At 42.5% G+C, this 15867-nt stretch overlaps 1 protein-coding gene across 1 annotated transcript; it reads right to left on the bottom strand.

The window, feature by feature from the left end:
* Positions 1-9123: 9123 nt before the first annotated feature.
* On the bottom strand, positions 9124-15486 carry LOC129644479 (39S ribosomal protein L51, mitochondrial-like). The gene is made up of 3 exons (XM_055570099.1): positions 15390-15486; positions 13496-13656; positions 9124-9942 (listed from the first exon to the last, which is right to left on the bottom strand). Exons 1-3 carry the CDS (start codon positions 15484-15486, stop codon positions 9610-9612), a joined length of 591 nt encoding a protein of 196 aa, XP_055426074.1. The 3' UTR covers positions 9124-9609.
* Positions 15487-15867: the final 381 nt, after the last annotated feature.

The raw sequence follows: 15867 nt of genomic DNA on the forward strand, positions 1-15867 counted from the left end.
ATGGACGTGAGTCTCAGTGAACTCCGGGAGTTGGTGATGGACAGGGAGGCCTGGCATGCTGCGATTCATGGGGTCGCAAAGAGTCGGACACGACTGAGCGACTGATCTGATTTGATCTGATCTGAATCTTTTAAAATAACTCCTAAAGGGTGCTGCACCTCACCAGTAGGAAGGAATAATAATCGCCATTGCTTGATCATCCATTACATCCCTTCCCTCTTAGTTTTGAACTTTCTATTGGTAGCACTTAAGTCAACATGGGAATATTTTTAGATACCTCTTTCAGTGGAAAAATACATAGTATACATTAACTAGCATGATCATTTAAATCATTTATGCGCACAGCATCATTGAGGATGGTGACTGCAGCCATGAAATTAAAAGATGCTAGTTCCTTGGAAAAAAAAGCTATGACAAACCTAGACGGCATATTACAAGGTAGGAACACCACTTTGCCAACAATAATCAAAGCTATGGTTTTTCCAGTAGTCATGTACGGATGTGAGAGTTGGACCATCAAGAAAGCTGAGCACTGAAGTTTATGCTTTTGAACTGTGATGCTGGAGAAGACTCTTGACAGTTTCTTGGACAGCAAGGAGATCAAAATAGTCAGTCCTAAAGAAATCAACCTTGAATATTCATTGGAAGGACTGATGCTGAAGCTGGAGCGCCAATGCTTTGGCCACCTGATGCGAAGAGCTGACTCATTTGAAAAGACCTTGATTTTGGGAAAGATTGAGTGCAGGAGGAGAAGGGGAGGACAGAGGATGAGATGGTGGATGGCATCAATGACTCAATGGACATGAGTTTGCAGCCTGGCATGCTGCAGTCCACGGGGTCACAAAGAGTCGGACACAACTTAGTGACTAAAGAACAACAACAACACTGCACATATACATCATTTAAAGCTCAGAAAACTATGTTTCCAATAGTAGCCTAGTAGCCTAAACGTAGCTATAACTTATTTAAGTGCTTCTTAAAATGTGATCCATGGAACACCTGTATCAGAATCCACTGGAGGTGTGTGTTAAAAATGGAGGTTCATAGTCTCCATCCTGTTTTCTCCTCCAAAGTCTACTGAATTAGATTATCATTTTTAACAAAGTCCCCAAGTGATCCCGGGTCCAGTAGAGTTTGCCAGTCAGGACATATCACATTGGTCTTCCTCCTTCCATATCTCAGTGAGCAGGTAAAAGTCAGCTGAACAGAACAGCCTTCCTCTCAGGTATTCACCCGGGTGGCAGTTTTTGCTTTGCTAGAATTCACAGGTTCTTTAAGATTGTATTTGAACTTTGAATTGTGATATTTACTTCAGACCCTTCTCTTCAATTACTTCCTTGAACAGTTCTCTAGAGAATCACCATTTTATTCCCCAATTTCCTCATCAAGGCCACACACACAGCATGGGCTGCTTTGCCCAGTATATCGGGTTCATTCTGACCCATCTGTGGTCCAGGATAAAGAAATCCCTGTGAGAGGGGTCATGCTACCAGGACAGCCTCTCTCCATGGCTCAGACAAGGCTTGTAGAAGGGGAAATTTACAAAGACATTATAGAGAGCTATCTCACTCAGGGAGGAGGGCTTTAGACATCCGACAGGACAGACAAACTCAAAGGTACTTGTTTTTGAAAGAAAACATAAATTAAACTTAATGAGGCAGGGAGTTGGATGCTCTTTGTGACTGACTGATTTCCAGTAAATTCAGGGCACCCATCCCAAATTCAGGGCAAGCTCTATATAACCAAAATCTAGGGAAAAGTCTGAGTTTCTATGGTATATTCTTTAGGGCCACTTTTGAATGCATTAACTGTGGGAATCAGAACATTTAGGGAGCAGCTAGGCAAATGTTCCCTGGGTACCAGAGTGCCACTTAGGCACGAAGGGATATGGGAGGGTTCTGTTTGGCCACGTGGAAGATGCTGTAGAATCACCTGAGTTTGTTCTGTTTTTTGTGTTTTTTTTTTGGCCACAGAAGCAGTAAGCTTTCATTATAGGAGGCCATTTTAATCATTGCTAAGGTTTTCTTAAATGTCTATAAATGAGTCTGGGTATACAGCCATGGGTCTGTAGCTCAACAGTAGCTGCATGTGAGAGTGGCCTTCCAGAGGGACTGTTCCTACAGCGATGATGCAAGCTGACTCATTCAAATATGGAAAGAAAATATTAGAACTTCTAACTAAAATACTGCATTATGGACGTCTACTTCTGTGTGTTTTTTTTTTGTTGTTGTTTTTGTTTTTTACTGCACTGTGGAGCTTGCAGGATCTTAGTTCCCCAACCAGGGATTGAGGCCAGGCTCTTGGTAGTAGAAGTGCAGAGTCCTAACCAATGGACCACCAGGGAATTCCCTGTGGGCTTTTTATATGTCTAGTGCCTGTATATAGATTATAAAAATAAACAGACATTTATTGAGGGTGTGTGCTCAATAATTTTTTACTGACTAGGGTGCATAATTAAAAAAATTTGAGATTACTGTCCCATAAGGTAATGGATTAGGAGAAAGCAGAATAATAATTCGATTTTAGTTTGCTGAATGATTTCTCAATTGTGTGATGTTTACTTGTCATTTAGCCACTGGTTTGGTAGCTAGGATTGTAAAACTGTAACTAGGGGATAATCTGCTGCTGGTAATTAAGGAACTCCAAGACAAACCACTGAGTCATGGCTGTGATCAGATGCTTTTTATTTCTCCTTCCCTTAGGTGGAGGGGTAGTGGGAAAACTTAGGAGTCAGACACACCCATGTCTGACTAGGAGGAACTCTAAACTCTTCCTCTTATTTTTACTTTATGATTTTGAAAAAGTAAATTAACTTTTAAGCTAGCTGAGCCCCCAATTTTCACACTTGCATGATGTGCTGGTTATAAAACAAAATGGAAAAATGACATAAGCTAGCAGAGTGCCTGGTGCATAGTAAGCTCTCAACAAATGTTGGCTCCTAGCTTCTCAAATCTCTTGCTTGTAGACCAATCATCTATACTAAGAGAATTGCCAAGACTATAAGCTAGGGCCAAGTGAAGTAGGTGAGAACCACATGGCCTGGGAATTATTACATAAGACTTGCCAAACTGAAGAAAAAACAACCCTGCCAATAATAATGACAGGGACTCATGCCAGATGCTGCCAACTAAAAAGGAGCTCTTAAAAAAAAAAAAAATAAAAGGTCTATTTACACAGAGAGCCTGGTACCACACCACTGCATGGAGGGAGACAAGAGTGAGCAGTCCCAACCTCTGGTGCTGGTCTTGGCTGGCCTCCAGGTCTGGGAGGAAAGACCTCCCATGGGAAGGAACACCTCCCACGCCTCTGCTGGAGTTCTACTGCCTGCCTGCAAACTGGGTATCTGCAAAGAGTCCCAGCTGAGCAAGTAAGCCACAGGTGACAGAGCAACACTTGCAGAGATTCTGCTGGGTGAGCCGACTTTCCCAGGCTTTTTTATGACAGGGTGGATGATGAAGCTTGCTTTCTTAATTTCTTGAAGGCAGGATAGGTGCTAGTGTGCTCACTCGTCTCTGACTCTTTGCAACCTGATGGACTGTATGTAGCCTGTCAGGCTCCTCTGTCCATGGGATTCCCCAGAAAGAATACTGAGGGGTGGGGTTTTGCCATTTCCTGCTCCACAGTATCCTTCCTAACTCAGGGATGGAACTGCGTTTCCTGCGTCAGAGGGTGTATTCTTTACCACTGAGTCACCTGGGAAGCCCAGCCAGGGTAGGGTTATCTTCCTATTCAGTTGGTTGTAGCCTAGGATGAAATAGGCTATGGGAGAGCCTGGGTGGCAGGGGCAATTCATTTTCAATAATAGACTTGATGAGTTTAAAAGTCACAGGACTCTCCTATTCCTCCAAAGCATAGTTTGTAGATAAAACCTAAATAATGGCCCCAAAGATATCCTAATCTCTGGACTGTGCAAATATTATCTTATAATGGCAAGAAAGACTTTGTAGGTATGAATAAAAGATACTGAGGCAGGAAATTATCTAGGTGAGCCCTGAATGGAATCACAGGTGTCTATTCTCTCTCTCTCTCTCTCTATATATATATATATATTTAATTTTATTTATTTATTTTTGTATGTGCTGGGTCTTTGCTGCAGCTCTTGGGGGCTACTCTTCATTGTAGTGCAGGCGCTTCTCATTGTGGTGTCTCCTCTTGTTGCAGAGCATGTGCTCTAGAGAGGGGAGGGCTCAGTGGTTGTGGCACACAGGTGGCATGTGGAATCTTCCCAGACAGGGACCAAACCCGTGTCCCTTGCAGTGACAGGAGGAGTCCTAACCACTGTATCACCAGGGAAGTCTGCAAGTTACAATTTTTAAAGGTTCACAGATGTCTTTTTAAGAAAGAGGCAGAGGGGGATTTCTCTGGTAGTCCAGTGGGTAAGACTCTGCACTCCCAAAGAAGGGGACCTGGGTGTGATCCCTGGTCAGGGAACTAGATTCCACATGTCGCAACTAAGACCTGGCACAGCCAAATAAATAAATATTTAAAAAAAAGAGGAAACAAAGTTCTACTATACAGCACAGAGAACTATATTCAATATCCTGTAACAAACCATAATGGAAATGAATATGAAAAAGAATTATATATATTATATATATATGAGACACTTAGCTGTAAAGATGAAATTAACAAAACATGGTAAATCAACTATACTTCAATACAGTCTTTTTTTAAAAAGAGCAAAGAAGCTATGGGAGATTGGACATAGAAGAAGAAGGCAAGTGGATACCGAAGCAAAACAGGTTTTGAAAATGGTGGAAGGGACCATGAAACAGGGAATGCAGCCCAAAAGTTTGTGGCATTTTGTAACAGCAGCCAAAAAAAAAAAAAAAAAACCAAATACAGCACCTTAAATGTAATGAAGGTTTGTTTTTCCTGGAAGCTTTCCTATACATATAATCTCATTGAATCCATACCATGATTCTATGCCTTAAAGCCATAGTTCTGTAGATGGGTGAACTGAGGTTCAGAGAGCTTAAGTAATGAATGGCCCAAGTTCACTGAGCTAATAATAAGTAGGGCAGTATAGGGTTTTGAACCTGTTTACCCTCATGTTAGAATTATTCTCATATTAGAAATTCTGTTAACGACTGTGCACTTTTGAATTTGTTGTTGTTCAGTTGCTCAGTTGTGTTCGACTCTTTGTGATCTCACGGACTGCACCACACCAGACTTCCCTGTCCTTCACTATCTCCCGGAGCTTGCTCAAACTCAAGTCCATTGAATCAGTGATGCCGTCCAACCATCTTGTCCTCTGTCATCCCCTTCTCCTGCCTTCAATCTTTTCCAGCATCAGGGTCTTTTCCAATGAGTTGGCTCTTTGCATCAGGTGGGCACAGTAGTATTGAAACTTCAGCTTCAGCATCAGTCCTTCCAATGAATATTCAGGGTTGATTTCCTCAGGATTGACTGGTTTGATCTCCTTGCAGTCCAAGGGACTCTCAAGAGTCTTCTCCAACACAGTTCAAAAGTGTCAATTCTTCATCGTTCATCCTTCTTTATGGTCCAACTGTCACATCCATACCTGACTACCGGAAAGACCATAGCTTTGACTATACAGACATTTGTCGGCAAAGTAATGTCTCTGCTTTTTAATACATAGTCTAGGTTGGTCATAGCTTTTCATCCAAGGAGCAAGCGTCTTTTAATTTCATGGTTGCAGTCGCTGTCTGCAGCGATTTTGGAGCCCAAGAAAATAAAGTCTGTCACTGTTCCATTGTTTCATCATCTATTTGCCATGAAGTGATGGAACTGGATGCCATGATCTTAGTTTTTTGGATGTTGAATTTTAAACAAGCTTTTTCACTCTCCTCTTTCACCTTCGTCAAGAAGCTCTTTGGTTCCTCTTCACTTTCTGCCATTAGGGTGGTATCATCCACATATCTGAGGTTATTGATATTTCCCCTGGCAATCTTGATTCCAGCTTTTGCTTCATCCAACCCAGCATTTCACATGATGTACTCTGCATATAAGTTAAGTAAGCAGGGTGACAATATACAGCCTTGAGGTACTCCTTTCCCAATTTTGAACCAGTCCATTGTTCCATGTCTGGTTCTAACTGTTGCTTCTTTATCTGCATACATGTTTCTCAGAAGGCAGGTGAGGTGGTCTGATATTCCCATCTCTTTAAGAAGAGATGAGTGCCTTAATGCAAAATTCAGGCTTCAATTGAAGAAAGCAGGGAAAACCTCTAGGTCATTCAGGTATGACCTAAATCAAATACCTTATGATTATACAGTGGAAGTGACAAATAGATTCAAGGGATTAGATTTGAGACAGAGTGCCTGAAGAACTATGGATGGAGGTTCATAACACTGTACAGGAGGTGGTGACCAAAACCATCCCCAATAAAAAGAAATGCAAAAAGGCAAAATGGTTGTCTGAGGGTGCCTTACATATAGCTGAGAAAAGAAGAGAAGTGAAAGGCAAAGGAGAAAGGGAAAGATATACCCATCTGAATACAGAGTTTCAAAGAATATCAAGGATAAGAAAGTCTTCTTAAGTGAACAATGCAAAGAAATAGAGGAAAACAATCGAATGGGAAAGACTGGAGATCTATTTAAGGAAATTAAAGATACCAAGAGAACACTTCATGCAAAAATGGGCACAATAAAGGACAGAAATGGTAAGGACCTAACAGAAGCAGAAGAGATTAAGAAGAGGTGGCAAGAATACACAGAAGCACTATGCAAAAAAGATCCCAATGACCCAGATAACCACAATGGTGTGGTCACTCACCTAGAGCCAGACATCCTGGAATGTGAAGTCAAGTGGGCCTTAGGAAGCATCACTATGAACAAAGCTAGTGGAGGTGATGGAATTCCAGCTGAGCTAGGTCTAACCCTAAAAGATGATGCTGTTAAAGTGCTGTACACAATATACCAGCAAATTCGGAAAATACAGCAGTGGCCACAGGACTGGGAAGGTCAGTTTTCATTCTAATCCCAAAGAAGGGCAATGCCAAAGGATGCTCAAACCACTGCACAGTGGTGCTCATTTCACATGATAGCAAAGTAATGCTCAAAATCCTTCAAGATAGGCTTCAACAGTACGTGAACCAAGAACTTCCAGATGTACAAGCTAGATTTAGAAAAGGCAGAGGAACCAGAGATCAAATTGCCAACATCCATTGGATCATAGAAAAAGCAAGAGAATTCCAGAAAAATATCTGCTTCTGCCTCACTGCCTGTGCTAAAGCCTTTGATCCACTGTGTGGATCAAGACAGACAGTGGAAAATTCTTAAAGCGATGGGAATACCAGACCACCCTACCTGCCTCCTGGTCATTAAATGAAAGAAAAATGTTACTACCCTTCTGCTGATGTGAATAAGTACTAGGACAGTCATAGTTTGACCTCATAGGGTCGGACATTCTCCTGCCTAATATGAAGGCAGAGCTAGTTATATAAGCCTGATGTATACTTGAAGAATGAGGAAGAAGCTGATCTTTTCCTCTCTCCCCCATTTTCCTTTGATTATAAAATTGTAGCTCACCTAATCCCCCTTGCCTGCCTCCTTGCATCTCTCAGTTCAGTTCAGTCGCTCAGTCGTGTCCGACTCCTTGCGACCCCATGAATCACAGCACGCCAGGCCTCTCTGGCATCTCTCACAGCATCCTAAATTAATAAGTGTACTTCTTGCCTATTACTTTGCCTCTCACTGAATTCCTTCTACACTGAAACACAAAGAACCAGAGCCTCAGTATGTCCAGACACAAGGTGAGTGATTATAATTAAAAGACCATGAGTTTAAGTCCTAGTCTGGGTTCAGGCTGCATTCCAGTTCTGGCACAAGGATTCAATTCCCAGTCAGAGGAGCACAATTTCAGTTCAGCAGTACATGTTGGTTTATTCTCCTTGGGATCCCCTTTGTCTACTTAAAAAAATTGCACAATATGAGAATTGTGTTATTTGGGCAAAAATGAGGACTGCAGCCTGGGAGACAGTACCTCAGGTAACTGAGAAACTGCTCCAAAGAGGTGAGAGGAGAGGTCAATATATAAGGAATTTTCGTGAAGAGGGAGCTCATGCAATCAAGTACTTATCTTTGCAAAAGTTTTCTGCTAGTGATGAGGAGCCGATGTCACCATGAAGGGGTTAAGTGCTTTTCTAGATATGAGGAGATGCAAGAATTGGGCTCATAATATCTGCTCCTGGAAATATCTATCTGAAGACCTGTTCTGCCAGTTTTCCAGAGCACAGAGTGCTTCATTCTTGTTCTCTACCTTGAACTCCCTTCAGGGGGTGTTGAAGGTCACAGCAGCTGTAGCAACACATGATTTACTCATTGTAGAGGTAGATGGCAGGTGCTCATGGCAAGTGACAATTTGTAGCCGACAGCTTCTACAGACAGTTTTCATAGCTTTCTGTCCTTTGCTAATGAAACGGAATTCCCCTAGAACCAAGTTCCCCTGCCAAGTTTATGATTAACCTCTCTATCCAAAGCTTTATTCCCTTTCTTGTCCTGCATCTGTTTCCCTCAGGACTGAGGGGTATCAAAGAAAAAGGGTGGGGGAGGTTTGAAACAGCAGGACCCAGTGGGGCCCTCCTGGGTACCAAAGCCTCTCTGTGTTTCTTATTTCTTGTGTGTAGAAAAAAACTTTAGTCTTTTAGATCTTTCTGAAGTTGCAAAGCACAGGCCCATGCAGTTACTAATTAGGGGAGTGAGGGTATGCCGAAACAAAGGAATAGTAGTTAAATAAGAAAAGCAATAACAGGTCAGTGGTACAGCAGAGTCCCGGTTCCTCCTCAAGGGATACACGTAACATTTGGACAGGTATCTCTGAAGTTGTTCTTTAGGAAATATGATCCCTACCTGAGGCAGAGGATGCTGGCTACTGCTGCTGAATCCAAGCACTAGACGCATACCGGATGGAACCAGAAGGCTCGTGATTGAGAGCCCTGAAATGCCACCCTGTTGCCTCACTACTGCCCCATCAGAAGCCCTTGCCCCCAAAGGTTGTCTTTAAAGACACTCCCCTGAAAACCATCAGGGAGTTTGGATCTTTCAAGCACGAGCCACCCACATTCTTGGCTCGAACATGCAATGAGGGCTGTACTTTCCTTCACCACAACTGGTTTCAGGAAACTAGCTTTACTGTGGGTGGGTGAGCAGACCCAAGTTTGGTTTGGCAGCAGTAAGACAATTTACTTTCTGAGTTGTAAAATTTTGTTACATCAGCTCCTATTCTCTTTGTTATGACAGATTTATACCCTTCTCTCACTGATGTTTTGGTGAGGACTTGAATTGGAAAGGAGATAAATGTATGTGATGAATCTGTTTAATTAGAAATTAGCCTTTACTTTGAGTGATTCAGTTTGTCTTTTATTTTTTTTATGCCAACAATGATTTTTTTATTTTTTTAAACACCTGTGGGGCAAGTGGTGAAGTCCAAAGGTAAAACTGTAAGACTTAGGGATGAGTTCCACTTCCTCCTTGCATGAATGAGTAAAATTAGCATCTAAAGGAAACTGAAGTTGTGGATAATGGATTACAAATGAGTCCTGCATTATCACTGAGAGCATTCAAATTCCCTTCCTCATAAGGAAAAGTACTTTTCCCTTCTCTCTGGTGATAGACATGCCTCTTCCACAGTTCCCAGCTTTTTCTTCTACCGGTGCTTCCCATGTCGATTAAAGCCTTTGTAGAGAAAGCTGATGCGTTTGTTCAGGTTGTGCAGATCATCAATGAACATCCGATTTCCTACCATTCTCTTCTTTCGAATACAACGCTGCAGTTCATTCCCCTTCCAGCCTCGAAGCCACGTGGGGCCCTTGATCAATTCTTTGGGGTGCTTTTCAAAGTTTCCCAGGATCCCGATATTGTCATATACCCCGAACATCGCCCTCTTCTCGTTCCAACGATCAATCACTTTGGGGGGCGGGAGGGTGACCCTTACATGGAACAATCTGGGAACACCTTTTCCGCTGGGGTCACACGGGTACTAACTGCGTGCAGCCATCTTGGATTTTACCCAGGTAGCTCTCTCAATTTGTCTTTAACCATGTTTTTTCAAGGCAACAAATAATGGAATTAAAAAATTCTCCCCCACCCCTCCTAAAATTTTTTTCCCATCATCTTCTTAATTTTAAAAAGAAAGTTTAGTTCTTTTAAAGTTTTGATTGGTATATTTATACATTGTATTCGACTGAATCCTTTTTATTACTGCCATTTTTATAGCACATTTAAAAATCTTCACTTAATTCCATGTAGATATTACTGAACACAAGTTCGTGTGCCTGACACACAGGAAGGCCAAATGAACCAAAACATTCAAGTTTGGAGCAGAGAAAGGTATATTGCAGGGGCAAACAAGAACAGGTGGCTTGTGCTCAAAAACCTCCAACTCCAGGGAGTTTCTATAGGCAAAATGTGGGATGAGGGCTTAAGGGTGTGTGGCTTTCTTCTGACTAGGTGGTGGTGAAATAACAGGGCAGTGTTTCAGGAATCTTGTGCTCAGCCTGAAGTTACCATCCTTCACCTGAGCAGGAGCTTTAGTTCCCGTAGAAGAACTAAAATATATTGCTATGTATATTCCTTTTCCAAATAGGAAAAGGAGTTTGTCAAGGCTGTATTTGTCACCCTACTTATTTAACTGATACACAGAGTACATCATGAGAAACACTGGGCTGGAGGAAGCACAAGCTGTAATCAAGATTGCCAGAAATATCAATACTTCAGATATGCAGATGACACCACCCTTATGGCAGAAAGTGAAGAGGACTAAAAAGCCACTTGATGAAAGTGAAAGAGGAGAGTGAAAAAGTTGGCTTAAAGCTCAACATTCAGAAAACTAAGATCATGGCATCTGGTCCCATCATTTAATGGCAAATAGATGGGGAAATGGTGGAAACAGTGGGTGACTTTATTTTTCTGGGCTCCAAAATCACTGCAGATGGTGATTGCAGCCATGAAATTAAAAGACGCTTACTCCTTGGAAGGAAAGTTATGACCAACCTAGACAGCATATTAAAAAGCAGAGATGTTACTTTGCTAACAAAGGTCCATCTAGTCAAGGCTATGGTTTTTCCAGTGGTCATGTATGGATGTGAGAGTTGGACTGTGAAGAAGGCTGAGCGCCGAAGAATTGATGCTTTTGAACTGTGGTGTTGGAGAGACTCATGAGAGTCCCTTGGACTGCAAGGAGATTCAACCAGTCCATCCTAACGGAGATCAGTCCTGGGTGTTCATTGGAAGGACTGATGTTGAAGCTGAAACTCCAATACTTTGGCCACCTGATGCGAAGAGCTGACTCATTTGGAAAGACCCTGATGCTGGGAAAGATTGAGAGCAGGAGGAGAAGGAGACGACAGAGGAAGAAATTGTTGGATGGCATCATTGACACGATGGACATGGGTTTGGGTGGACTCTGGAAGTTGGTGATGGACAGGGAGGCTTGGTGTGCTGCGGTTCATGGGGTCACAAAGAGTCGGACATGGCTGAGCGACTGAACTGAACTGAATATTCCTTGAGGAATATTAAAATGTATATTAAAAAGCAGAGATATCACTTTGCTGATAAAGGTCTGTATAGTCAAAGCTAAGGTCTTTCTGGTAGTCAGGTATGGATGTGACAGTTGGATCTTAAAAAAGGCTGAGTGCCGAAGAACTGATGCTTTTGAACTGTGCTGGAGAAGACTCTTGAGCATCCTTTGGACAGCAAGGAGATCAAAACAGTCAATCCTAAAGGAAATCAGTCCCGATTACTCATTGGTGGGACTGATGCTGAAGCTGAAGCTCCAATACTTTGGCCAACTGATGTGAAGAGCCAACTCACTGGAAAAGACCCCGATGCTGGGAAAAATTGAAGGCAGGAGGAGAAGGGGACGACAGAGGATGAGATGGCATCACTGACTCAGTGGACATGACTTTGAGCAAACTCAAGGAGATAGTGAAGGATGGGGAAGCCTGGCAAGCTGTAGTCCATGGGGTCTCAAAAAGTTGGACTGAGTGATTGAACAACAACAACATATTCCATGAGGAGGGACCAGGCCCCTGCACTGTGGCTCTGCCTTTGTTTCTCAACTATTCCTTCCTTGTTTATGCATTCCCTCCCTTCCCTGATTAGTAACTATTTGAATCTGCCCTTTGGAACTCCTGGAAGGTCAAGGAGGCTGAATGCAGCCTGTTTCCTACAAACAAGAAATGGAGGCCACAGAAAGGATTTATACCCAGGAGAAATCCACAGGCTCTTTGCTCCATTTAATAGATTTCTATCAAATGTTTTAAATACAGTTCTTTAGTTTTAGTCTTCTAAATACTTTTATTTTATAATCTTGAATTTGAATTAATTATCTTTAAGCCATCCCTGGAGGGTCTGTCAATATTTTCCAGCTGGATAAATTCATTTTATCCTTCCTAACAAAAACAGTAATAATATCTATCTGAAAGTTTACTGTTTTAAAAGTATCTTCATGCATACCATACCATTTGGTTCTCCCATCACTGTAAGGAAGACAGTGAGGATATTTTCCAAATCAACAACAGGGGAATAACCAGAGGTTGGGAGGGGTGACTCACCTAAGTCCATGTAGCCAGTGGAGTCAAAGCAAGGCCCAAGTCACCCAGCTGTTTAAGGTGCTCTTTCCACTTATAAACCTGCTGACATTTGTTTCTCATGGTAATAAACTAATCTCCCACACATTATTCCCTACTGTACCACCCCACAAGTCAAACCCTTGGAACCTCAAGTTCAGTTTACTGAGTCTGTTTCTTCTGCCTGACTTGCCCCCACCCCTACCCCATTTTAACACACTGACCTTCTGTTGTGCTTTTCCTTTTGTCCTACCCTCCTGAGTGTATCTCTGTGTTACTTACTGTTCAAATTTCTCAGACTGATTTTCAAAGCCTTCCAAAATCTAATAGCCACCAGTTATCTGGTGTTTTCTGTATGTCAAGCGCTATACTAAAAACTTCACACATACTAATTCATTTAATTTACTTACCTATTCAGTGAGATAAGCACTGCTATTATGTTACCATTCTCACTTTAGAAAGGGGGATAGTGGGGCAACTTAAAGATGAAATAGCTTCCCTGGTAGCTCAGTGGTAAAGAGTCTGCCTGCCAATGTCAGAGACGTGGGTTCGATCCCTGGGTCGGGAAGATCCCCTGGAGGAGGGCATGGCAACCCACTCCAGTATTCTCGCCTGGGAAATCCCATGGACAGAGGAGCCAGGTGAGCTACAGTCCACAGGGTCACAAAAACTCAGACACAACTTAGTGACTAAACAACAATTTGCAAAGCTAGCCACACATAATGAGTGCCAGAGCTCAGGGTTTGAAACCAGGTAGTGGACCTCTGGAGCTTTGCAGATCCCATAGTCTCACTTCCAGCTGTTAAAATGTGTTATACAAAAACCCCATCTCCACTCCAGCCTGAAATCTGACCAGAAATTGCAAAAAGCAACTAGTTCACTTTTCATTTTCCTACATCTTAGATATCCAATAACTCTTGTGGGTAACAAAGACTAACCTAGGATTCTTCACTTTTTGCTCACCATCTGACTTCCTAAAGAAGTTTGACCTATGGTCAAATTGTTGCAGAAGTTGAGATTGAGGTTGAAAGATGAAGCAATTTCAGAAGTTTGGGCATAGAAGGGTGAAGGAAGCTGCTGACAGCTGGAGCTCCTTGGGATGCCCAGCTGTATTCTTAGACTTGCTGATTAGTCGGGAACATTTTGTGTAGGGCATAAAACCACAGATTAAAACATCATTTGCCGCCACCTAGTGTTAAAGTGAACAAATCGCACCTATTTAGATTGGGTTCTCTTGTAACGTCTCAGTAGTTAGACTTTCCATGAACTGGAGAGATAAACTTATTTTTGCAACTATACACTTTTTCCAAATTTACTTTTATGTGACATGATACTTGAATTGTTTGATACTAGGATCCATGATTCAATTAAACATTTTATGGACAAATATTTGTGTGGAATTTAATACATTTCTATCAGGTTCTCCTGTTTGTATCACAGAGATGTCCTAAGACTCTCCTGGGATGATGTACCTGAGAACACTTTGTATATGATATGATTGCCAGGGGAGGACGGAGCTAGGAGGTCATGGATAAATTGAAGGAGAGAAGTGCTTTATAATTATGGCAAGATCAGTCATTAATAATGACAGTCAATACTTTCATGGTGTTTATGGTGCCAGGTCATGATCTAAACACTTTTTATGTATTAACTCCATCTTCCCAACAACTCTATGAAGTAGGTCCAATGACTATCTCCATTTTCAACGCCAAGAAATGGGGGCACACAGAAATTTAGTAACTTACTCAAGGTCACACAGCTAAGTAAGTAGTCAAGCCAATATTTGACCTTTGAAGTTATGCATTTTGGCTACGGAATCCATATTCATTAGGCAACATTGCCTTAAACATTAACATGCTAGCAGTTATAGCTCCCACTATAGAGCAACTACTGAAGCTGAGCAGGACCATGTGGGGCTCCTGGGCACAGAAGCCTTTTTGTCTCCCGATTCTTGTTTGTGGGGAACAGACTCCAGCCTCCATGACCTTCCTTGAGTCTGAAAGGGCAGATTCAAATAGTTGCTAATCAGGGAAGGGGAGATGCAGAGAGAAGGGCTTGTGCATGCGTGCTCAGTCACTTCAGTTGTGTTCGACTCTTGCAACCCCATGGACTATAGCCTGCCAGGCTCCTCTGTCCATGGGGATTCTCCAGGTGGGAATACTGGAGTGGGTTGCTGTGCCCTCCTCTAGGGGATCTTTGTGACCCAGGGACTGAACTGTGTTTCCTGTATTGGCAGGTGGGATCTTTACCACTAGCGCCACCTGGGAAGCCCAGAGACAAAGGAGGGGCAGTGAAGAAACAACAGTGCAGCTTTGGGGCCAAGTCCTGGTTCCACCTCAAGGGATACACAGAATGATATCTTTGAGCTCTTTACAGAACTGAACTCCACCCGCCCCCTCGCTTGCCCCCCACCAAATGGAAGAAGTTGTATTCTTAATTCCAGAGATTACAGTTTGATAACCTCAAGAAGTTCATCAAGAGACCACCAGCTGGTCCAGTGGTTAAGATTATGCCTTCCAAAACAGGGCACATGGGTTCGATCCCTGGTTGGAGAACAAAGATCCTACATGCTGCGGGGCAACTAAGCCCACATGCCTCAGCAGAAGACCCTGTGTGCCACAGCTAAGATCTGACACAGCCGAAACAACAAACAAAAAAATAGACCATATGAGGCCAGATTAAAGGAACCAGAGAAGCTCATTAGGAGACCACCTGAGACCAGAATAAAGGAGTACAGACCCTGTGCACTCTCTAGTCCTTATTAGCAACCCCACTGTTGCTATGAAACTCCTCAGCAGATCTCCCTGGATAGGGGCACACAGTTTTGAGGCCATGAGCCTGCAGTATCCCCATTTGCCTGGCAAAGCAATAGAGCTATTCTTTTCTACTTCACCTAAAACTCTGTCTTTGAGATTTGATTCTGCACCGGTGTACATAAGCTGAGCTTTCCGCATCACTATTGGGTAGACTCACCTGCTTGATCTCATTTCATCCTCACACTGACCCCAAGAGAGAGATACAAATAATCTCATTTTAGAGATTCGGAACCTAGGTTTTGGGTAGGTAAGTAACTTGTCCTAAGTCATATAGCTGTTATAGAGCTGAATCAAGATCTACCTGACTTCAGAGCCCAGTTAGTAACCACATAGTCATATGTCCTTAGAGTGTTATCCACAGGATGGCCCATTTCTCTCCTCTACTATCACTATGCTGCATACAACTATGAGAATAAAGAACGAACATAAAAGCAAACTGAGAGAAATATGAATGAATGAAAAGAAAAAAACACCTCCACCACCTAGAGTGCAAGGGGCTCTCCTGTGAGTAAAAGATAT

This window comes from Bubalus kerabau, chromosome 2 (assembly GCF_029407905.1).
Source record: "Bubalus kerabau isolate K-KA32 ecotype Philippines breed swamp buffalo chromosome 2, PCC_UOA_SB_1v2, whole genome shotgun sequence".
Lineage (NCBI taxonomy): Eukaryota > Metazoa > Chordata > Mammalia > Artiodactyla > Bovidae > Bubalus > Bubalus kerabau.

Excerpts from the sequence above, each read along its gene's own strand:
- LOC129644479 (XM_055570099.1), bottom strand. The coding sequence starts at position 15,486 with ATGCGGAAAGCTCAGCTTATGTACACCGGTGCAGAATCAAATCTCAAA. Across the intron at positions 13,657-15,389 it reads TAGCTCTATTGCTTTGCCAG|CAAGTCTAAGAATACAGCTG; the intron begins GCAAATGGGGAT and ends CCGACTAATCAG. Across the intron at positions 9,943-13,495 it reads CTTCTTTAGGAAGTCAGATG|TACCCGTGTGACCCCAGCGG; the intron begins GTGAGCAAAAAG and ends GCACGCAGTTAG.